Source organism: Malania oleifera, chromosome 2 (assembly GCF_029873635.1).
Source record: "Malania oleifera isolate guangnan ecotype guangnan chromosome 2, ASM2987363v1, whole genome shotgun sequence".
Lineage (NCBI taxonomy): Eukaryota > Viridiplantae > Streptophyta > Magnoliopsida > Santalales > Ximeniaceae > Malania > Malania oleifera.
The window spans coordinates 62,195,090-62,219,165 of NC_080418.1; the positions used below are offsets into that span (position 1 = coordinate 62,195,090).

At 38.1% G+C, this 24,076-nt stretch overlaps 1 protein-coding gene and 1 long non-coding RNA gene across 2 annotated transcripts; one reads left to right on the top strand and one right to left on the bottom strand.

The window, feature by feature from the left end:
- Window positions 1–632: 632 nt before the first annotated feature.
- On the top strand, window positions 633–16,582 carry LOC131148471 (acyl-coenzyme A oxidase 3, peroxisomal-like). The gene is made up of 13 exons (XM_058098165.1): window positions 633–1,230; window positions 9,196–9,313; window positions 9,433–9,540; window positions 9,668–9,840; window positions 9,950–10,049; window positions 10,127–10,201; window positions 10,342–10,472; window positions 14,010–14,145; window positions 14,228–14,347; window positions 14,931–15,077; window positions 15,164–15,268; window positions 15,356–15,457; window positions 16,123–16,582. Exons 1-13 carry the CDS (start codon window positions 743–745, stop codon window positions 16,369–16,371), a joined length of 2,052 nt encoding a protein of 683 aa, XP_057954148.1. The 5' UTR covers window positions 633–742; the 3' UTR covers window positions 16,372–16,582.
- A 3,560-nt stretch (window positions 16,583–20,142) lies between these two features.
- LOC131149172 (uncharacterized) lies at window positions 20,143–21,970 on the bottom strand. Its single transcript, XR_009135157.1, has 4 exons — window positions 21,779–21,970; window positions 21,641–21,686; window positions 21,479–21,541; window positions 20,143–20,353 (listed from the first exon to the last, which is right to left on the bottom strand). It is a non-coding gene; the product is annotated as an uncharacterized LOC131149172 (long non-coding RNA).
- Window positions 21,971–24,076: the final 2,106 nt, after the last annotated feature.

The window sequence follows — 24,076 nt, forward strand, 5'->3', positions numbered from 1 at the left end:
TTTTCTTAATAGAACTATGGCAATATCGTGTATCTTGATTATAACGTAGGTTTTATAAGTTGTACTAAATAATATTAAGTTGAACTAAATTGAAAAGTTATCTTGCTCTGCGATTAATCTATTATCTTTGAAGGAGAAAATGGAATATTATTTTTCAATTTTAGATTTTTATATCTTTACCTCTTTTATCATTGACGTGGTTAATTTTTTATTGGAGTAACTTTGACTCGTGTGATCAAGAAGGTTAAAAAATTTTCTTTTAATTAGTCTTATTTGTAATTTTGTAGCATATGCCCACTTAATGCATTTCACTTTTCAAAATAAACAATTCGGACAAAAAATAAAAAATAAAAAGAGATAATTTATGAAAGATTCTAATTAATGAAAACATAAAATTATACCAAAAAAGTTTATTTAACAAGAACACCTAATTAATTAATAAAAAAATTAAAATAAAAAAACTAAAATTCATCATTAATTAAAATTTTCATGTATTTTTTTTTTCTTGACAACCTGGCAAGATCAACAACTTCCTTTTTTTTTTTTTTTTTAATGTTTTCGTTTTGTTTAAAATACTTCTCGTAATAATTGGAGTTTGAAATATGAGAAAACGACGTCATTATATATATATATACATCGTTTCATACTCTTCTCCTCTATATTTCCTTCTCTCCACGTCTTCTCTTCATCTACTGGTCTCGGTTACAGCATTAGAAGTCACCGACTTTCGATCTACTCAGCCATGGCGCCTCCCTCTGCATCGCCGTCCGATCAGGTCTCGCGACGTGTCGGAGTTCTCACCAACCATTTCAACCAAACCACCATGCAGGCGCCACCACTGACCCTGTCTCGATCCCTATGCATCCAGTTCTCTCCCTCGGAGCTTTCCGAGCCCTTCGATTTCGATCTCTTGGAGATGCGCAAGCTCATGGACGGCCACAATTTCGAGGAGAGGGACTGGCTCTTCGGGCTCATGAGGCAGAGCAAGCTCTTCAATCCCAGAAATCGCGGGGGCAGAACGTTTGTGTCGCCGGACTATAACCAATCCATGGAGCAGCAGAGAGAGATGACTATGAAGAGAATCGAGTACTTGCGCGACCGAGGCGTCTTCCGTGGCTGGCTCACGGGTAAAGGGGTCGAAGCAGAAATGCGAAAGTTCGCGCTCTTTGACGCCATAGGCGTGTACGATCATTCGCTTGCTGTTAAGCTTGGTGTTCACTTCTATCTATGGTATGCTGATACCTGCTTCCTAGTTTTTAATTTTATTTTGTTTAGTATGAGATATTTATCTATTTCTTGGGTTCTTCCGTTATCAAATTGTTCATTTTATTTCATTTCCTGAAGTTCTTCTTAGAATCATCGTCAAATACACATTTTTGTACCTCTATCAATCCCTCACCCATACTTTGACTTTTACCCTATCACTGTTGACCCACACATGTGGGTGCAATAAATGTGAGGAAGTCATATATTGCAGCCTCCCCATGAATCACGCATCATCCAGCATGATTATTTTTGGGCACCAACTCCTCCATAGTCAAGATTTGTAGTCTATTCAATTTCCGTGTCTCCGCTCTCACCTATAAAATAGGTTGTGTTTGTAAAGGAAATAAAAATGTGAGAGACATACGAGTGTAAATAGTAAGTGAGCTGTGTTGTATTTGAGAGGCAGAAAGATTGAGCTGAGAGTTGAGTTTGAGTGTGTTAATCCTCCTCCATTGTATTTCCTATTGATATAGTGTGACTCCCTCTCTCCCATGGACGTAGGCCGAGTTTGGCCGAACCATGTAACTCTTGTGATCCTTATGATTGCTTGCTTGTGTTTGTGTTCTAAACCATCCCCAATCCCCAACAACTGGTATCAGAGCATTTGAAGAGGATAAGGAGTGTTCAAAGTGGTTTTTTGCACAAAACCTGAACACTGCCAGTGAAGGCCCAAATTTTTCAAAGTGCTCTAATTGAAAATTTGAGCGTACCATCAGGTTGGCGACGACAAGACGAAGCTGGGACAGCAAATCGCGTCATAAAACTCACCTTGGGAAGTCTTCACGCGCCCAACAGAAGCGTGAATGACATCAATTAATTTTTTTTTTCATGTACCAGCTCCTCATTGCTTCTCCACGAAGATCATACGCTGTTGATCGTGTCGAAACTCTCAACCGCGAGAGTGATTGCTGTGTGTGGTGAGGGTCTTGAGGAAAATCTGCATTTCTGTGTAGAGGCGGAGCAAGAGGTGAAGGAAGAAGACATAAATTGAGTCTTCCCACACCAATTACACTAAACAGCAAAAAGGTGGAGTCTTTTATTAAATAAAAAAAAAGGGCATCTTGACTTTTCCTGCCCAATTATTACATTGAAGAAGATGCTGAAGAGTGTAGAAGGATGCGCCACATCACTTAACATATGACAACATTTGATTTGTCCACATCACTAGTGGGGCCCATTTGCAAGTCACCAGTGAGGCCCATCTGTCACGTCATCAGTAGGGTCTACATCTACCGATTCAGACCCATTCCTAGCTATTTTGGCCATTCCAGACGCACTGGTGCTATCGATTTTGCCAAAATAAACCTGTAATGGATGATAATTTATCCAAGTCAGCGTGGAGAAATTTGACGGCCAAAACAATTTTAGTTTATGGTAGAGCACAGTCAAGGATATCTTGATTCAGCATGACTTGATCAAGCCGCTAATCGGGAAGAAGTCAGATAATATCAAAGATGATGCTTGGACAGAAATGGAAATGAAAACGGTGAGTACCATTCGTTTATGTTTGTCAAATGAAGTTAAATATTCTGTGTTAGATGAATCATCACCTATTGAGCTATGAAAGAAACTAGAACAGAGTTACATGTCAAAGTCTCTAACAAACAAGCTATTTTTGAAGAAAAAAACTCTATCAGCAAAGAATGGAGGAAGGGGTAAATATTTTTGACCACATAAATGACTACAACAAGATCATGACCTAGTTAATGAGTTTTGGTGTAAAAGTTGAAGAAGAAGATAAAATACTTCTTCTCCTAGCATCTCTACCACCTTCTTATGATAGTCTTATCACGACATTGCTTGTTAGGAAGGAAACCTTGAAATTAGAAGAAGTGATGACTTCACTACAAGATATTGACACTCTGAGAAAGCCAATCGTTAACCTCCAAGGGCGTGCCTTGGTCACACAAAGTGAGAAATAGACCAAGAGCAGAAATCAAAATAGAAATTTTCCTCACAACCTTGGAAGATTGAGAAGCAGATGGTCCAAATCTAGAGCTTTAGGAAATTCTAACACTCAAAGCAAAAGGCAGATCGAGTGTTGGAATTGTGGCAAGACTAGCCACTACAAAAATCAATGTTGATCCTAGAAGAAGGAGCCAGAAAATAAGACCGAAGCAAATGTCGCATCTTCTTCAGGAGAAGGAGATGCACTGCTATGCTCTTTGGAAAGGAAGGGAGAGTTTTGGGTATTAGACTCTGGAGCCTCATTTCACGTGCTAGGAAATAAAGAAATGCTTGACAGGTATATACTGGAAACCTTGGCAATGTTTATCTTGGTGACGACAAACCTTGTGAAATTGCAGGAAAAGGAGAAGCAAAAATAAATTTAACAGGTACCACTTAGAGTTTGACTGATGTCAGATATATCTCTGATTTCAAGAAAAAATTAATATCTATTAGACAACTTGCAAGTGAAGGTTACATTACAACCTTCTGTGGCGATTGTTGGAAAATTTTCATAGGCGCAATGACATACTTGCGTGGTAAGAAAACTGGTACTCTTTATATGACCACAGATGCTTGCATGTCAATTTCAGTTGCTGCAGGGAATGTAGATTCAAACCTATGACACTAGAGACTCGGTCACATGAGTGAAAAAAGTTTGAAAATCATGAACTCAAAGGGAAAGATACTAGGTCTCCAGTGAGCCAATATCAACCAATGCGAGAGCTGCATCCTCGACAAACAAAAAAGAGTTAGCTTTCAGACATATGGTAGAACTCCAAAGAAAGAAAAATTGGAGTTGGTGCACACCGATGTTTGGGGACTGAGCCTAATTTCATCCATTGGCGGGAAATCCTATTTCGTCACCTTTATTGACGACCATTCCAGGAAAGTATGAGTTTATTTATTAAGACATAAATCCGAAGTGTATGATATTTCCAGGAAATGGAAGGCCATGGTGGAAAATGAAACAGACTTAAAAATAAAAAAACTGAGATCAGACAATGGTGGTGAATATGAAGACATAAAATTCAAAAAGTTTTGCTACGAGTATGGGATCAGACTTGAAAGAACCATGCCAAGTACAACCCAGCATAACAGCGTAGCAGATTGACTGAACAGAACCTTGACTGAGAGAGCCAGAAGCATGCGATTACAAGCAGGTTTACCAAAGCAGTTTTGGGCAGAAGCAATTAGCATAACTGCTTATCTAATCAACCAAAGTCCATTAGTACCATTGCAGTTTCAGTTACTAGATGAGGTATGGAGCAAAAAGGAGGTAAAACTTTCACATTTAAAAGTTTTCGGTTGCATTGTTTATGTTCATATTAGTGATCAGGCTAGGGGCAAGCTTGATCCAAAATCTCAAAAATGCGCACTCTTTGGATATGGTGAAGATGAGTTTGGTTACCGCAATGACCAAAACAAGAAAATAATCGGGATTCAAGATGTTGTATTCAATGAAAAGGTTATGAAGAAATATGCAACATCATCAAGTAATCCCGCACTAAATGACCCCGATATTGTAGAGTTGGATGATACCACTGATAGCAATAGTAGGGGGTGCACTGAAGCACCACAGACTCCAACTCCGACCCCTACTCCAATACTGAGGAGGTCTTCCCGACCTCATGTACCGAATAGGAGATATTTGTATTACTTGTTACTAACTGATGCAGGTGAACCAGAATGCTATGATGAAGCATGTCAGGTGGATGAGGCTAGCAATTGAGAACTTGTCATCAAAGATGAGATGAAATCCCTCACCAACAACAGAACTTGGGAGCTAGCTAGGTTACCCAAGGGAAAAGAAGCTCTTCAAAACAAATGGGTGTACCCCATAAAAGAAGAGCATGATGGTTCGAGAAGATAAAAAAGCAAGACTCGTGGTTAGGGGTGGCAAAACGGGTTCACGGGCTGGGTCTGGGCGGGTCGCAAATAGGTCGAGTTGTAAATGGATCAGGTTATAAACGGGTCGAAGTTAAATGGGTCACGATCATGTAAACCCTAACCCGCCCTTTTAACAAATGGGTGGGTCATGGGTTACTTGTTTAAAAAATATAATTTATTTATTTTAAAATTTTAAAGCAAAAAATTACAGAACGAATCTCTCGATTTTTTTTTTCATGAAATTTTTGGTTTTAACATTATTTTATTTTGAAAATAAAGAAAACAAAATTAAAGTAAATTCCTTCCCTTGTGTTTGGGATGCAATTCACAAATTCACAATGTCGCAAACAAAATTGCAGCAGCAAAATTGCAAAATCAAATAATGATGGAACTTAGAAAACAAAACCTTATCCTCACGACCTTACTCATCCTTGAAGACCAGAATCCCTAGAAACACAAAGAATTCCCACTGTTTTGAACGCAGTGCAGCAGAAGAGGCGAAGAGCATAGCATGGCAGCTGAAGTAGTTCAATTATTGAAAGAAGAAAGATCAGTTGATGTTGGAGTCATCGAAGTCGTCCTCGAAGGAATTGAAGAAGTTGGACTCGGCAAGCTTGTTGCCGATGGGGAAGACGCCCTCCCTGAACATTTCCAGTGAGTTGACGTCGTCGACATCCATCGCCACCATCGATCCCTGCTCTTCTAGGTCCGCGAAGTAGCCTTTATAGATTGCCATCTGCCATTCCCCTTTTATTTTCTTCTCTATTGTTCGCAGCAGAAGCTGCAGAATCCATTTTAATTTTCAATTAATATGGCAACTAGGGTTCTTTACTGAAGTTGGAATAATCTTCCTGCAGATCTTTGAGCTTTTGAGGGTTGTCATGGAGGGAGAGATTGAGGAGGGGACGACGACTCGAGGAGTTGAAGTAGCGCTGCAGCAATAGGATTGGAGTTTGGGGGAGGTAGCCGTGGTGGATTTAGGGTTTCCTTTTCAAGTAAAAGGGTCACCCGGCTGGTGATCCGACTTGAATCCGGATTGACTTGTTTATAAATGGGTGGGTCATAGGTTGACCCATTTTTAAACGGGTTGACTTTCATAGACTCAGATCCATTTTAATCGGGCGGGTCACGGGTGACCCATCGGGTCTGGACCCGTTTTGCCAAGCCTACTTGTGGTCAAAGGCTTCCAATAAATAGAAGGTATTGACTACTCAGAAATCTTCTCACCAGTTGTGAAACACACGACCATTCGGTTTGTTTTGAGCATTGTTGCAGCAGAGAATCTATACCTCGAGCAGTTAGATGTAAAAACTGCTTTCCTCCATGGTGATCTAGAGGAGGATATATACATGCACCAACCTGAAGGTTTTGCAGAGAAAGGCAAAGTAAAACTTGTTTGCAGGTTGAATAAGAGTCTGTATGGTTTGAAACAGGCTCCAAGAAAGTGGTATAAGAAATTTGATAGCTTCATGTAGAAGAATGACTACCGCAAATGCAACGCTGATCATTGTTGCTATTCAAGAGGTACAAATCAAGCTACATAATTCTTTTGCTTTATGTTGATGACATGCTAGTTGTAGGACTAGATATGGACGAAATCAGAAAATTGAAAAAGCAGTTGTCCATTGAATTTGAAATGAAAGACTTAGGTCTAGCAAAACAGATGCTTGGGATGAGAATCACTAGAGACAAAAAGGAGGGAACTTTGCAGTTGTCTCAGGCTGAATACATTAGGCAGATTGTTAGAAAGTTCAATATAAGTGATGCTAAGGCAGTTAGCACACCATTAACCGGCCATTTCAAATTATCAAAGACTCAGTCTCCAAAGATAGAGGAAGAGAAGAAAGAAATGGAAAATATCTCATACACTTCAGCTGTAGGAAGCTTAATGTACACCATTGTTTGCATGAGACCAGATCTCGGTCATGTAGTGGGATTCGTCAGCAGATTCATGTCAAATCCAGGAAAAATCCATTGGGAAGCGATCAAATGGATATTATAATATCTCCGAGGTACAATTAACAAATGTTTATGCTTTGGCAAAAGTGATATGACATTGCAGGGATACGTAGATGCAGACTTTGCAGGAGAAATAGACCACTGAAGAAGCACTACTGGATATGTATTCACAGTAGGTGCTACTGCTGTTAGTTGGGTATCACAGATACAGAAGACTGTTGCACTATTCACTACAGAGCCAGATTATGTAGCCATGACGGAAGCCAGCAAAGAGATGATTTGGCTATAGGGTTTGTTGATAGAGTTGGGTTTCAAGCAAGTTAAGAGTGTTTTGCATATTGACAGTCAGAGCGTCATACACTTGGCGAAGAATTCAGTATTCCACTCAAAGATCAAGCACGTCGGACTCCGCTATCACTTCATCAGATCTCTTCTAGATGAAGGGGTGTTAGCAGTTGAGAAGATCTTTGGCAGCAAAAACCTGGCATACATGTTGACAAAGACAGTGACTAGAGAGAAATTGAAGCTATGCTCATATTCAATGGGTTTCCTAGATCTACTGAAATCATCCAGAAGATAATCACTGCATGAGCACCTTAGCAAGGGGATGCGGGCATTCTCGCAAGGGGGTGCAGTCGCCTAGAGACTAGGACAAGGACACAATGTTGTAGCACCAGAGCAGCCGACACTTGGTTGCCCCTATATGTTTGGAGGGGGTGATTTGTTGGCCCACACATGTGGGTGCAATAAATGTGAGGAAGTCAAATATTGCAGCCTCCCCATGAATCATGCATGATCCAGTGTGATTATTTTTTGGCACCAACTCCTCCATAGTCAAGATTTGCAGCTTGTTCAATTTCCATGTCTCCGCTCTCCCTACTATAAAATAGGTTGTGTTGTAATGGAATTAAAAATGTGAGACATACACAAGTGTAAATAACAAGTGAGCTGTGTTGTGTTTGAGAGGCAGAGAGGTTGAGCTGAGAGTTGAGTTTGAGTGTGTTACTCCTCTATTGTATTCCCTATTGATATAGTGAGACTCCCTCTCTCCTGTAGACATAGGCCGATTTTGGCTGAACCACATAACTCTTGTGTTCCTTGTGATTGCTTGCTTGTGTTTGTGTTCTGGACCATCCCCAATCCCCAACAATCACCTTTTCCCCCCCTTTTATGACAATTTTGATTTCCCTGTATACTTCTGGTTTGCAATAAATATAATTTGTTCCCTTTCCAGAGAAAAAAAAAAGAAAAAAAGAAAAAGCCTAGAGTCTACTTTGTATTGTTTACTCTTTTCGTAGTTTTAACAATTGAAAAATCCATCAGTCTTCAAACCTATTCAAGGCATAAGCACATGTTAGTTTTAGTTCAAAAACAGTCAATTAGAGATGATATTGTGGATTGCGAGCTAAAAAGTTAAATCCTTCCATTCTTTATTTATTTTTATTTTTATTTTTGGGAGGAGGCATTCATACCATGGAAAGGGGACCAGTTGTTATATGTAACTTGGTGGGATAAATGATTTTTAAGCCCACTTATAAGACTATATGGTCTTAGTGCTGAAGATGTTGGCATGTGGAGGGGGTGGACTGAAGCTGTTGCTTCTTGCAATCACCTCTTGTATCTTGAATCCGTACTCAAAATTATATAACAATGCCTATTTATTATATACTATTATCTTAATTGCATTCATGTTGTAGCTCTTAAAACCTTTTTTCCTACTTTGCCATTGGGTCACAGATTTTTTATGGTGTGGTTCTTGGTCATTTCTCTGTGTTTTTTTTTTTTTTTGCATCCTCTCGCTGAACTATTCCCTGTTTTATATCAGAAACTTCCTAAATTACTTTATAAGGCTGTATTCTTGTGCCATTTTCCTTTAAATTTTAGTTTTCTTTATGTTCTATTCTGAGGCTGCTAATTAAAGTTGTAGATACTTTAGAATGCAAATAATTTGTTATAATGGTAGATCAGCTATAAAGTGATGATTTGTTGGGGAAGATTGTGAATAAAATTGTAAATTGTTACAGCAAATCAATTTTGTAATGAACAATTCTCATCAGCCACAAAGCATCTAGTTGGCACACCAAAAACAGGAATTACTGATTATTCTGAACTTTATTTATCAATGGATATCAGGGGTGGTGCCATCCAGTTTTTTGGCACTAAGCGGCATCATGATAAGTGGTTAAGAGACACCGAAAATTATGTGATCAAAGGTTGCTTTGCAATGTCTGAGTTGGGGCATGGAAGTAATGTATGTGAAGGTTGTTCAATTATAGGGCCTGGGTTATCAGGCCTGTGTATTACTTTTCATTCTCCCATTTTGTTTAATGCTCACATACTGCTTCTGCCTTCTTGGGCTGTTTTTTTCAGGTTCGGGGAATTGAAACAGTTGCCACTTATGATTCAAACACTGGAGAGTTTGTCATTAACACTCCCTGTGAATCAGCTCAAAAATACTGGATTGGAGGAGCAGCAAATGTGATTTTTTTTTTCTCCTGAGAAAATATTGTTTTCTATACCTTTTAAGGGATTTTTTTTTTCCTGCTTTCTTGTTTTTGTTTCGACTTCAATTATACTGACTTGTTTTTCTTTTAATGTTTTTCAGCATGCGACACATACGATAGTATTTTCACAGCTTATTGTAGATGGGACCAGTCAAGGTGTCCATGCATTTATAGTTCAAATTAGAGATGAATATGGAAACATCTGCCCAAACATTCGTATAGCGGATTGTGGCCATAAGATTGGTTTGAACGGTGTCGATAATGGTAGAATCTGGTATGATTAACAGTTTTCTAATTTTAGTATTCATATTAAATTTCTATAATTGTCATGCCTCTGTAATAAGACAAAATTTTTACCTTGGAATATTTCTAAATCTGTGGAGGTTTGACAATGTCCGGATCCCTAGAGAAAATTTGTTGAATTCAGTGGCTGATGTTTCAACAGATGGACAATATCTGAGTGCAATTAAAGACCCAGATCAGGTAAGAATTGTTTTCCCCCATATGGGAAATTCCTCTCCCTTCCTTGCTTCCTCTCAACTTACATGTCTTATTTTCAGAGGTTTGCAGCATTCCTTGCTCCTTTGACATCTGGTCGTGTAACTATTGCTGTTGGTGCAGTTTACTCTGCAAAGGTAATGATTACTATGCATTATTTTCCCCCTTATGGTTTTTTGGTTTTGAATGCTGCATATTTGTGACAATGGCAGGAATAGGTTATTCGTGGAAAGCTTACTCCTAATTGAGTGTCCTGTCATTTCCTTCTCTTTGTCAGGTTGGTTTAGCGACAGCCGTAAGATATTCACTGACTAGACGGGCATTTTCTGTTGCACCAAATGAGCCAGAAGTGCTATTGCTTGATTATCGAAGTCATCAACGACGTCTGTTACCTCTTCTTGCGAAGACGTAAGTTCCCATGTGCTGGTATTAGCAGATAGCAACTATTTATTATCTAAATTTATTGAAACTCTTCATCTAAATATCTGATGTTCTCATTTGTGTCTTCTAAGCGTTATTGTGTCATATCTGGTTTGATTCTTTGCATCAAATTATCTATGGAAAAGCTTAAGCTTTGCTGTAGCTGTTGCCTCATAGTTTAATATCTGAAGGCTGAAATCTGTATTTTCAGTTGCAACTATGCTGCCTCTGATTACATCGTATTTTATACCCAACACAAAATAAATATAATTCAACTCAGAATAGGCTTGTGCATAGGTGATTTTTATAGGCTACAATGCTTGGAAAATGAGGAAACTACTTTTAGAAACTTATGTAAACTAAAATACTAGTTTCCTAAATAAAATTTTCCAAAATTTCAAAGTTATGGTTCCAAGAAAAAATACCATAAATAAAAAAAACGAAAATAACATTAATTCTCATGCTGATTGCATTATTTGCATCAATCTCCTCTAGTTGAAAAAAAGACTTCGACATCAGGTTGAAGTGACATGCACACTAGCTAACTTTACCCTTTTCATCTTCATCTCCGGAATACTTAAGTATGTTCACAATTATATTAACAGTGTAGCTCTTCCCCGTCTTAGGCTCAGCTTCTTGGTCTTCAGCAGTCTTCGCTATGAATCTATGATGATACGAGTCTTTGTACAGAAAATGCATTAAGAGATTTTTGCCCACTATAGCAGAAAGTGTTCAACTATCTTTGGATCAGGAGGCTTCGTTGGGGCTGGAGGTGGCTTGTCTGGAACTGACATTTTCTTACCAGTTCAGTGGTTTGATCAACAGAATTAAAGTTCTGGAATTTGAGCTCAATGATCGTAATGAAGTCTGAGTCTCCCAATGTAATGATGCATTGTTGTTCATCTTCATCAAAGAATAGAAGGCAACCAATTTGTGAAACTCAGCCTTTATCATTAACATCTTTATCAAGTTGTGCCAATGAACACAACTTGAAGTACATCTTTTGCTCATGGTTGATAGGGATGAGTTTTTCTTCCGTCGCATGCCCCATAAAATTCCTTTCAATAATTGGAACCTGCTTTTGAAGCCGACATTAATAAACTGGGCTACGCTACCAGTAAATGCAAAACCATTGAGACAAATAACTGCCATACCCACCAACCTCAATAAGTAAAAATATTTTTCGATTTAACTTAGCCAATTGAATAAAATATTTGGATCTCCTTCTCCAGTGAACACAGGCAAGTCACCTGATTTCATAACTCACTAGTGGCTTCTGATGGGAGATGCATATTATTATAGTTTCGGATAGTATTTCAGTTCCTAAGAGGAACCTGACATTCCCCAAGTCCCTTTTGTTTTATCGGAATCAAATAACATTTAAGAGTGGACAATTTGGAATCAAAAGCATCAAACTTATATTTGAAATTAGAGACAATTTGATTTTTAAAATTAACAACTTTAGAGTTGAGAGAAGCCACTTGAGATGGTAATCTGTGGATCTACTTTTCAGCTTGTTCCATATGCTCATACATTTGAGCAACTTTGTCAGCAACCAGATCAAAGTGGTCCTTTGTAACCTATTTTTTGGCGTCTCTGATTGGATCTCGGTTAGATTTGGTTTAATCAAGCTTGTTTGACTAGAATGGTCTGGTTCAACTTGGTTGAACTGGTTTGTTCCAGAGCTTTTAAAACTTAAACCTTTATTCTTCCAAACAAAGGTAGGGCTTGTGGTGTCATTCTTCCTCTTCATGCCTTTGTAGTTCTGGTGGACAGTAGTGAACTAGACTAGGGCAACCGCATGTCAGCTAAGTGACTCCAACAGCCTTGGATGACAATGATGCAACAAAATCAAGATCTTGTTTGCGCGAACACGGATGTCAAGTAGTGAAAAAAGACAAATAAGATCCAAAGAAGAATCAAAGATCATCAGTGAGGGGTTTTGGTTCTGTTGGTAGCTCTGATTGTGGAATAGTTGAGGATTAATCTGACATAGACAGGTCTTTGACTACAGCACTGGTGGGTTTGAGAGATGCTAGAGGTGACAACACTGAGCCCTCTGGGATTTTGGAATGATGCTGGCAACTAGAAGCTGAGATGACTTGATGATAATGCTAATTATCTAGTTGACAGCGAAGAAGATGAAGGCTTTTGATTGCTTAGAAGGACTTGAACTGAGGTGTTTTTTTTTGGTGTGTGTGCGCGTGTTTAGGTCTGACGTGGGTTGGGGTTCATGGATTATTGTTATTATTATTATTAGTATTATCAATGTTTTGAAAGGCTTAATGGAGGCTCGCGTTGAGGTGAGGTTAATGCATTACACACTAAGGCTTACGCATTTGCACAAAATGCATGCCTTTTGCGCCTTTTTAGTTGAGGCTTATGCATTTTGGGTTTTGATATCACATTAGATTTGGCTAGAAAATTTTAACTACATGTTTATATAAATGAATGTCATAATATGAGTTGACTTCTAAAACTCTTGAACCTAAACCTTTCCAAAATAACTGAGTTGTATCTTAGATCATGAAAATAATTTGAATTTTGTAATTACTAGCTATCTCTTATCATGATTTATGTCATGAATTCATGTTAGCAGATTTGAGTGGCCAACAAGTTGTTTGCAAAGTATGTTTAATTTTCTGTCCATTATATATGTGCTCTTCTTAATTTTTTTCTTAAATTTTAAAATATATGTAATTTATTTACATATTTTTTTTTATCTAAAAATAAAATTCTCAAAAATGCTTACGTTCCAACGCCTTAAGGCTTATGCCATGCCTCTTAAGGATTAAAACGCCTCGCCTTACGCCTTCGCCTTTTAGATTATTATTATTATTATTATTATTATTATTATTATCCTGTGGCTGTGAGTGAAGAGGGTCGAGAGGGAAGGCTAGAGAAAGGACAGTTGTGGTTTGGTGGTGAAGATGGTGGCAGAGAGAATGGTAGTGCAAGGTGATTTAAGTTGAAATTGGTTATCTCGAGAGTTTGAGTTGAACTTGCAGACTGTCCAGTCAACTGACACTGACTCTTGTATTGGGTCAAAATCTGCTCTGATACTTGAAGCAGGACAGTTGTGCAGCACAAAATGACTATAATTGAACTTTGTATAAAATAGTACATAGGAGGCTTTTCATGGGTTTACAATGCTTGGAAATAGGAAAACTACTTTTATAAACTTAAATAAATTAAAATACTGTTTTCCTAAATAAAAATATTATCAAATTTTAAATATGATCCCAAAAAAAATATTATGAGTAACAAAAAAATGAAAATAACACTAATTTCCCAATCCCTATGCCAACTGCATCACATGTATTTCTTGCTGTTCCCAGCTTTACGGTTCGAAAAAGCTTAGATATTATAATTGTTATCTGTGAGCCTTTTTTCTGAGTCAATTTTCAAAAATGATTTTATGGTTACAAATGCTGATAATGAGCTATGATTGATTCAGGGGTTATTTTGAAAACAGATCAAAGTTATGCCAATTAAAGAATTGCTGACTGTCCTCTTTCTCTGCAGATATGTTGTGAGTTTTGCTGCAAATTACTTGAAACTGATTTATGCAAAAAGGACACCTGAATCAAATAAGACAATCCATATTGTTTCGAGTGCATTCAAGGTTGCCTTGACCTGGCATAACATGCAAACTCTTCAGGTGAGGAATTAGTAGAATTATAGGCAGGGTTAGATATACTAATTGTTGACTTTTGCTCAATTTTGATAAATGTTTATGTCAGGAATGTCGTGAAGCCTGTGGAGGACAAGGTCTGAAAACAGAAAATCGAATTGGTCAATTGAAGAGTGAATATGATGTCCAATCTACTTTTGAGGGGGACAACAATGTCCTGATGCAACAGGTAGTGTTGGTATATGATCTCTCTGATGCAATCTACCGCAATTGTGGATTTTTGACAGAAGCACAAGTTGTCTAACAAGACAACTGTGAGTATTCATGGGTGAAACAGTGTCTAGCGTGTTGGTGTGTCAGACATTGTGAACTGTGGTAAAATAGGGGTTACTTTTGTTGCATAGGGTGATGTGTATGGTTATTTGGTGTCATTTATGGGTCAGTCAGAACTTTTAATGGCTAGTTTCTAGGAGCCGGGATAAGGCTTAGAGTTGTAAAAATGGTTTTGAATTTGGTTAGAAGTGTCATAACCATTAGTTTGTGAACTCAATTGGTAGAATACTAATACTTCCCAACTGGATAGTTGATACTTTGTGTTGATGCTGTCAACCAAGCAACAGTCTATGGGAAAACTAACCATTTAAATTTTTAGTTATTTCTTTCAAATTGTTTACTTTGATCAGCATAAATTGGCACCAATCTGTTGTTTTTTCGAATTTATTGTTGTCATTTAATTGTTGCTATATTTCATTTCTTGTACCTAAAAATTGGTATGGATCAGAGGAATTTATGGATTGGATATGTGAACTCAGGTTAGCAAGGCACTCATGGCAGAATTCATAGCAGCTAAGAAGAGGAGTAAGCCATTTAAAGGATTAGGATTAGAACACATGAACAAACCTTGTCCTGTAATCCCATCTCAACTCACAAGTTCTACCCTTAGGAGCAGCCAATTCCAGGTAATGTATTTTTGGTTTTGACAGTTGCAATTTCTAGATTAGTCCTGGAGAATGAGGCGGTTATTTCTTACATGGCTCTGTATCAGACTGACATATTCTGCTTAAGAGAGCGAGATCTATTGAATCGTTTTGTCAATGAAGTGTCACAGCTTCAAGCTCAGGGACAAAGCAAGGAGCATGCATTTATTTTGGTGAGGATGCTATTGTATAGCTGAAATCTCTCTCTCTCTCTCTCTCTCTCACATTTTGTTATTTTTTTTTCTCCTTTGTGGGATTAGAGTTATCAGCTTGCAGAAGACTTGGGCAGAGCTTTCACACACCGAGCGATTCTGCAGACCTTCATAGAAGCTGAGGCCAAAGTATCTGCTGGCCCAGTGAAGGTAAACCTCATTTACTGCAATGACATGGGCAAAATAGTTCTCTAAACATCTGAAACAAGTATGTGATAGTCCTGTTGTGCATTGTGGAGCAAATAGGAGCTATTATCCCTCTAAAGAGGTAGGCTGTGAAATCATACACAGTAAACACTTTGGCCATAATTGGATTTGGAGGAAGAGTTGTATGGCATTTTGAGTAAACTTGAATGTGCTTGTTGCATGTGTATTGATCATATTTGCCAAACCTCAATTTGTTTAGGATGTTGGGACAGCATGCATGCATTCTTCGTGCTCCATACCCCATTTTCATATGCTGACTTTCCTCGATGAAATAGGATATGTATTGGGGTTTGCATGTTGAAAATAATTACAAATTTTAAGCTTTTTCATATTGAGAATAATTACAATTTTTTCTATAACTGACTTTTATTTCCTAACAAAGCTTCACGGATTGCTATAATTACAGTTTATGCTTGGTAAACTATAAACGCAGTGAAGATTTGCATAGTGGGAGTTTGATTTGCCATTCCCTATGCCTCGCTTGGTACTTGCCTACAGGAAACGTGCACAACTAGAATTGTGTGTCCTATGTTTGCATGTGTGAGTGCATGAGAACAATGAAAACTTGAAAATCAAATTGCTGAAAATCTTGATTTTTTTGTTCGCAGAATGTGTTGGGATTGTTGAGATCCATGTATGTTTTGGTCTGCTTAGATGAAGATGCTGCATTCCTCCGATATGGGTACTTATCAGTGGAGAATGCTGCTGCAGTAAGAAAAGAAGTAATGAAACTCTGCGGTGAACTTCGACCACACGCACTTGCCTTGGTCAGTTCCTTCGGCATTCCTGATGCCTTCTTGGGCCCTATAGCTTTCAACTGGACTGATGCTAATTCTTGGTCCTCAGTTCAACAATAGGCAGGCAATCACAACAGTATTTTGCCATATGAAGTTTTCCTTTTAATCCCCCGTGTGTTGAATTGTATCGCTGTATTATCTGTGGGGCATTATGGACTTGCTCATATGAGAAGCCTGTAATTTATTCCCCTCCCCATTACAATAAATCGAAGGCTTCTTTGTAAAACCTTTTTGTTAATAAATTATTCGATGGGTTCTTTCTCTTGCACAATGCAAGTGATTTGGGGCCATGAGTGCGTTTGTTCACCCTTATATAACACACAAAGAAACTTGTTCATGCTGCATGCTGCGGATTATAGATTGATAAACAAACTAGATCTGGGTGGGGCCATGGTAAAAGGTTGTGATGACATTAATGATTTGCTTGGTAGCAAAGATGGAATGGACTAAAATGGATTGATCTTTATAATTTTACATGTTCACTATAATTTTTCTTTTCATTTCATTTCCCAAATTTCGTTCTATTTTAAGGTACTAAACATTGTGTAAGTGGTGTGATGAAAATTTCATAGTAAATGGCAAGTGGCTTTTGAAAATACAAAATGTGAGAAAATTGCATTTCCTTTTTTTGAAAAAAGAGGTTGGCACCTTTTATCTTTATTAGAAAATCCCTCATTTATGATGAAGGAATACTGTGATTCCAACTTTGAGATTTGGGGAAAAAAAAAATAAATAAATCTCAAGTAAATAAGAACTAAACAACTATAAGTGGAAAACAAACAAAATTTCGGAAGATCTCGAGAAATAAACCAAATACTTGTACAAAGCATTATGAGCGCAAGGAAGGAAATTCCAATAAATCCAATTGAATCATTCCCCTGACTTGTTGTGGAAGCTCATCCTAGTAATTATATGATTGAGATATACTAGATTTACCTTAATTGGCAAAGAAATCCGCACTTTGATTTGCCTTCTTGTAAACATGTTCCACTTTGTAATGTATGTCTCTCAATGCTAACACAAGCTCTTCCCACAATTTCCTTAGGTTCCAAATCGAACACTTCTTAGAATTAATCCACTGAACCAACAAAGCAGAGCCATAGGCATAGGCAATCTCCACTTGATCAAATCCGAGATCTTTGCACAGATTAATCCTTATAATAATCGCTTTCATCTTTTATCATGCATCCACCACTACAATTACCTGGGTTACCTCTACAGCTTCCATCCACATTCAAATTAACCCAACCTATCCCAAGTTTACACCATTTGACTACACAAGGAAGACGATCCCTCGCATTTTTTACTTGAATATCCAAAGCACGAAGGACTGCAATATCTGTGCAAGAAGCAGGTGCACATTCAGTTAACTTGTCCGAAATGGATCTCAGCTAATATTTAATATTAAGCCACACAGTTCTCACCGAATCATGAATTGATTCCATCCTGGCTCTACGTCGACGAGTCCAAAGTCTCCAAATTATGAGACTAGGTATGAGACCTACCAAAATGCCTAATTGAGAGGCTTGTCTTGCACAACTAAACCAGAAATTAACTCTGACTTTCCATGTATTCGTTACCATTCAACTAACACCCAACACCACTGCTGCTTGTTTCCATACCTCCTGAGAAAAAGATCCCATGTAAAACACATGGTCTAGAGATTTAATCTTGGCATCTGAACAACAATCACACTGAGAGGTCATCTGAACACCTACTTCTTGAATACGAGTATCAATCGGAAGACAAGCGAATTAAGACTTCCACATACAAATTGACACCCATTTTGGCAACATAGGATGTCATATCCATTTTGAAACTAAGAAATCCTCTTTATGCTCCCTTATAATTTCCCAAACACTTGCTGTGGTAAATTTCCCATTTGTTGAAGTTTCCCAAATTATTGTATCTAGACCCTCCTTGCAAGAAATAGTAAAGTTCATTACTTCCTCAGCCTGTTCTTCACCCAATAAATCCACTAATAAATCGACATTCCACCCATTTCTATCCCAACAATCTCGTGTTCGTAACTCATGGTTTCTGATTTCCTGAACCTTAGCACAAAGGGGACCGGAGGCTAACCATCGATCAAACCAAAAATAGGCCGACCCTTCTTTAATTTGAACACGAACATGCTCTAATACTTTAAGTATCACACGAGCAATCGATCTCCAAAATCTGATTCCTTTATATGAACTTATTTCTCTTAAGTGGTGTATATTATTCAAATGCTTGGCTTTAAAGAATTGAGTCCACAGATTATCCATTGTTGACTCTATGAGTCTAATCCGATTTTGATAATGAAAAATCATTTGGTATTTGATCTGTGCATTGAGTTTGTGAACATGAACTATATTAAGCTCACGGAAGGATAACGAGTCATGGAAGCCTTAAAGTAAAGCACACAAATTTTGGCAAGATCCATAGAACTCAAAGAATACGAGAATTAAGATGCAAGCGACAAAGTTCAAAGACATCTTGGGAATGGGTACTTAGATCTCATGTATTTACATTTTTGTATGATTTAATTTGAGGCTCAACATAACTTAGAAAGACTTTAGGACTCATGCATTTCATGTATATCATTAGGGGACCTTCATGGACTTAGAAATACTTTTAAAATCATGGAAAATATATTTTATAAAAGACCCAAGAAGGAGAGCAAAACAGAATTTTAAATTAGAAAATTAAAATTCAGAAAATGGAGACTTCGGTTGATTGAACTTTAAGTTCGGTCAGCTGAAGAATTTCCTCAGACGTCTGAAGAATAAGTTTAGTCGTCTGAAGATTTTTGGGTAAAAAATAGAAACTGGTAGAAGCACCTCAGATGACTGAACCTTGACCTCGATCGTCTGAACTCGACACTTCGGTCATCTGAACCTTGACTTTGGTTGTCTGACCCTGTGTCCAGGCTATTTTTTCGAAGGATAAAAGTGACTTCGGTCGTCTAGGCCTTAGACATCAAACGTCTGAACTTGCTGAAAGATTAAAAATTTAATTTTTATTGTGTAAACACACGAGCTATCTTTTGATTCAACGGTTGAGATCAATTCTAAGGGTAAGACACTATAAATACTGATTGTCTAAACCCTAGTACGCAAGCAAAACACAAGAAGATCAACGTAAAGCGAAGAACACATCTTGTTGAAAAGAAAACTGAGATACTTGAGTTAATTGTTATATGTTTGCCTACACTATAGTTTCTACACATCATCTTTGGGCAAATCATCTCAGAAAATCTAAAAAGATTTCTATTATACATCTTGTGCTTCAACTTGTTTGAGGTTTGGTTATTACATTTAGTTTTGTTAAAGAATCTCATATCATCATCTGTTTTGATATCTTTAGAGAAACTTGAATTTGAGTTTTCACATTCATATAAAGATCGTTTTTGACAAACTCAATACTTGAGAAAGTTTTTATTTGGCCATTGTTTAAAGAGTGATTGTTCAAGTGTGTTTAAAGTTAAAGACGTGATTTTTGGGTTACCTCTAAACTAGTTGATTAGATATCCTAAGAAGTGCATAACTAGATCTATGCATATTGAAGGATATTTTCTGAAAATCATATTTTAAGTATTTGATACTTGGTATTCTCATCACATAAATATATATTAGGGAAAATGCTACCAAGATCACATTGAGATCGAACTCTTGAGAGAAATATTGTTTTAGACAAAGTGTAACGACCCACTCCTTTTTCGCATATTATTTTTTTATATAAATAAATTATCATCACATCATACATTCCAGCTCAGTAGGTCACAATCCACCTGGACCCATGGGCACCAGGGATATAACAAAACATACAGCAGAAGCCTACGCAGCAGAAAGTACAAAATTATATACATCTCATCACAATGTGCATAACACATACCAGAGTCACTACAATTACTATCTCACAGTATATACATCCCAAAAATGAAATCTAGGGACAATCCCCACAAAAACCTAACTGTCCCTACCAAAAACTTACCCTTCCAAAGAGGGCAACCAACTGATCTAGATCAGCGGGGCTTTTCCCGCTCTCCTATCAGGGGCTCCTGAAAAATGTATAAGATTTAGGGGTGAGACACCTCTCAGTAAGGGAAATAAACTAATACCAGTGTGTGGCAACATGAGTATTCTGCGTTCTACATATACCATACATAACATATTCAATACTGTTTATCAAATCTGGGAAAACATATGCATATCAACACATAGCAGAATATACTGCATTTTCATAAACATATCTCATCTCATACACTAATAATAACATAAAACAATCCTGGTAGGTTAGCTGGCTGTTGTCATGTATTACCCCCACATGACTGGGTTGTGTGGCCCGAAGGCGGGACTTGACAATAGTTGGCCGACCATTGCCAAGTCAAACAGTAGTCTGTAGGTCCGATGGGTCTACCCAGACTGGTCCGTACACCAGGGGCGATAACAGCACACTTCTTGAAAATAACCACATCGACCATCCAATCTCACACCACTCCGTACAGCGGCGTTAACACAGATATCATGATCACGAAGACCATGGACACATAACAACGGTACCGTGCAAGTGCTAGCCTAGACCAAGCCAACCAGGTTCTGATATCATATACATATACTAAAATCGTGATACATAAATATCTCATATCATTTATTTTCGCATCAATCATATCATTTCACATATATACGTGTATCATAAAAATCATCGGCCCGTACGCTGGTATTACACATTTTAATATAGCACGGCCCGTACGCCGGCAAATCACATAGCACAGCCCGTACGCTGGCAATCCACATAGCACGGCCCATACGCCGGCAATCACATAGCACAGCCCGTATGCTGGCAAATCACATAGCACAGCCCATACGCTGGCAAATCTCATCCACATAGCACGGCCCATACGCCGGCAAATCACATATACATATAAAAATATCTCGGCCCGTACGCCGGTTTTCCATCATAGAAATCCATATCATCCCCATTCCAAAAAAAAAACAGTACAAAACATTTTTATACTCATGCCACACTAAACAAATTTTCCTCGTATTCAACATATCATCATTTAAATAGTATTTTTCAAATATAAATCATATATATAAATATATTTATTTTTCCTAAAACCAGATGCTACATATATGTATACATGCATTTTCTTAAACAAAACTAGCTTAGTTTATCCCCTTACCTGATTCCTGAAAAGCCCCTAAGAAAATCTCCCCCGTACCCACAAGGTTCTCAACTCAACACCCTGAAAATAAAAACTCGCAGAATTAAAGTTCAGTATTTTCGTACGTACAACATTTTCTATAACTACCACTAAGTCAAATTCGACTTTAAAAAGTCTTACCTCAACTTAGGGATGATTTCCCACGTTCCCAATCAAAACCCTGGAACTGAAAATTTCCAGTATTAAAGTTCAGTATTTTTACGCGTATATCACTTTCTTCAACTGTCAAAAATCCAAATATTGAATATAAAGCCTTACCTTGGATTTGGGATGAAATCCAATTTCGTTTTCCTGACGATCCGTTCCGGCAAACTTGTAGAGAATTTCGCCAGGAGCGTCGTGGTGGTTTCGGTTTGTCGATCCGGCGTAAAACTAACCCGAAATCGAAGAGAGAGAGAGAGTTGTAGGAGAGAGAGAGAGAGAGAAAGTGAGAGAGAAGAGAGACACGGCCAACAAATCCAAAAATTGGATTTCCTTCCAAAGCTTCTTAAAGAAGCTTGCTAATTTAATAATATATATATATATATAATAAACCTAAAGTAAAGTAAAGAAGCTTTCATAAATTTATATATATATATATATATATATATATATATATATATATATACACACACACACACACAAGTATATATATATATATATATTTGTTCCTTATCATACTGTTTATTTTATTTATTAATTTAATTAATTAATTTTATTTTATTATTTTATTATTATTATTATTATTATTATATTTTTTTTTTCGGTTACTACATTCCTCCCCCCTTAAAAGAATTTCGTCCTCGAAATTTACTGTTTCCGTTCTCGCCATCCTTTAATCAGGAAAAAAAAAGGTCTACTCATTTTATTACCTATCCTCACTTATGGCGGAGGAATACCGTGGTTACATCTCGAGTCTTGGAAGATTACATATAAAAAAAAAAAGAAAACCATTCTCCCAAAACTAAAGTACTACACTATTCAACCATTACATGTACCTGCAACAGAAAACTACTTAACTATTTACATTTATTCACTCAGACTTCTTGAAATAAATGCGGATACCTTTGCTTCATCTGCTCCTCAGACTCCCAAGAAGCCTCTTCTACTGCATGATTCCTCCACAAGACTTTTACTTGAGGAATCATCCTGTTACGTAGCTCTTGCACTTTCCTATCCAGAATCTGTATTGGTACCTCCTCATATCCCAGTGAATCACTAAGCTCTAACTCATCATAATTGATGACATGAGAAGGGTCTGGGACGTATTTCCTCAACATAGCTACATGAAATACGCTGTGAATCCTGGACAATACAGGTGGCAAAGCTAGCCTGTAGGCTACCGGTCCCACTTTATCTAGAATCTCAAATGGACCGATAAACCTAGGACTAAGTTTACCCTTCCTCCCAAATCGCATAACCCCTTTCATCGGAGCTATCTTCAAAAATACGTGATCACCTACGTCAAACTCTAAATTCCTGCGGCGATGGTCGGCATAACTCTTCTGTCGGCTCTGAGCTGCACTGATCCTGTCCCTGATAAGACGAACTTTATCACACGCCTGCTGAACCAGCTCTGGTCCCACTACTCGCCGCTCACCCACTTCATCCCAAAACAAAGGAGAACGACATCTCCTACCGTATAAAGCCTCAAATGGTGCCATGCCAATGCTAGATTGATAACTGTTATTATACGCAAATTCTACTAATGACATGAACTGAGTCCAACTACCCCCAAAGTCTAGTACACACGCTCTGAGCATGTCCTCTAATATTTGTATCGTCCTCTCAGTCTGCCCGTCTGACTGAGGATGGAATGCCGTACTAAACGATAACTGAGACCCCAGAGCCTCCTGCAGACTCCTCCAAAATCGTGATGTGAATCGTGGGTCTCGATCCGACACAATAGATACAGGCACCCCATGAGAACGTACTATCTCCTGAATGTAAATCTCCGCTAAACGGCTGAGGGAGTAGCTGATCTTGATGGAAATAAAGTGGGCCGTCTTTGTCAATCGATCAACAATCACCCAGATGGCATTATGACCATGTAATGCCGTCGGCAGTCCTGACACAAAGTCCATCGATATGTGATCCCACTTCCACTCCGGGATGAATAACGGCTGCAACTGCCCTGCCGGTCTCTGGTGCTCAGCCTTTACCTGCTGGCACGTCAAACACTGCGCTACATACTCAGCAATCTCTCTCTTCATACCACTCCACCAGTATGACTCTCGCAGATCTCTGTACATCTTCGTACTACCGGGATGAACTGTATACAAAGATCTGTGAGCCTCCTCTAGAATAGTCTTCCTGATCTCAGTATCGGCAGGAACACATAATCTGGAACGGAACCGCAAAGCTCCGTCATCTGCAATACTGAACTCCTCCCCCTGTCCACTCTGTACTCTGTCTATCACCTCCACTAGCTCTGGATCTTCCTTCTGGGCAGCTTTAATTCTCTCCTGTAGAGTAGGCTGTACCACTAGGCTGGCAATACATACTGGGAGATCACTCTCCACCAACTCTATGCCGAGTCTCTCCAGATCCATTATGATCGAATGCTGGATCCCCATA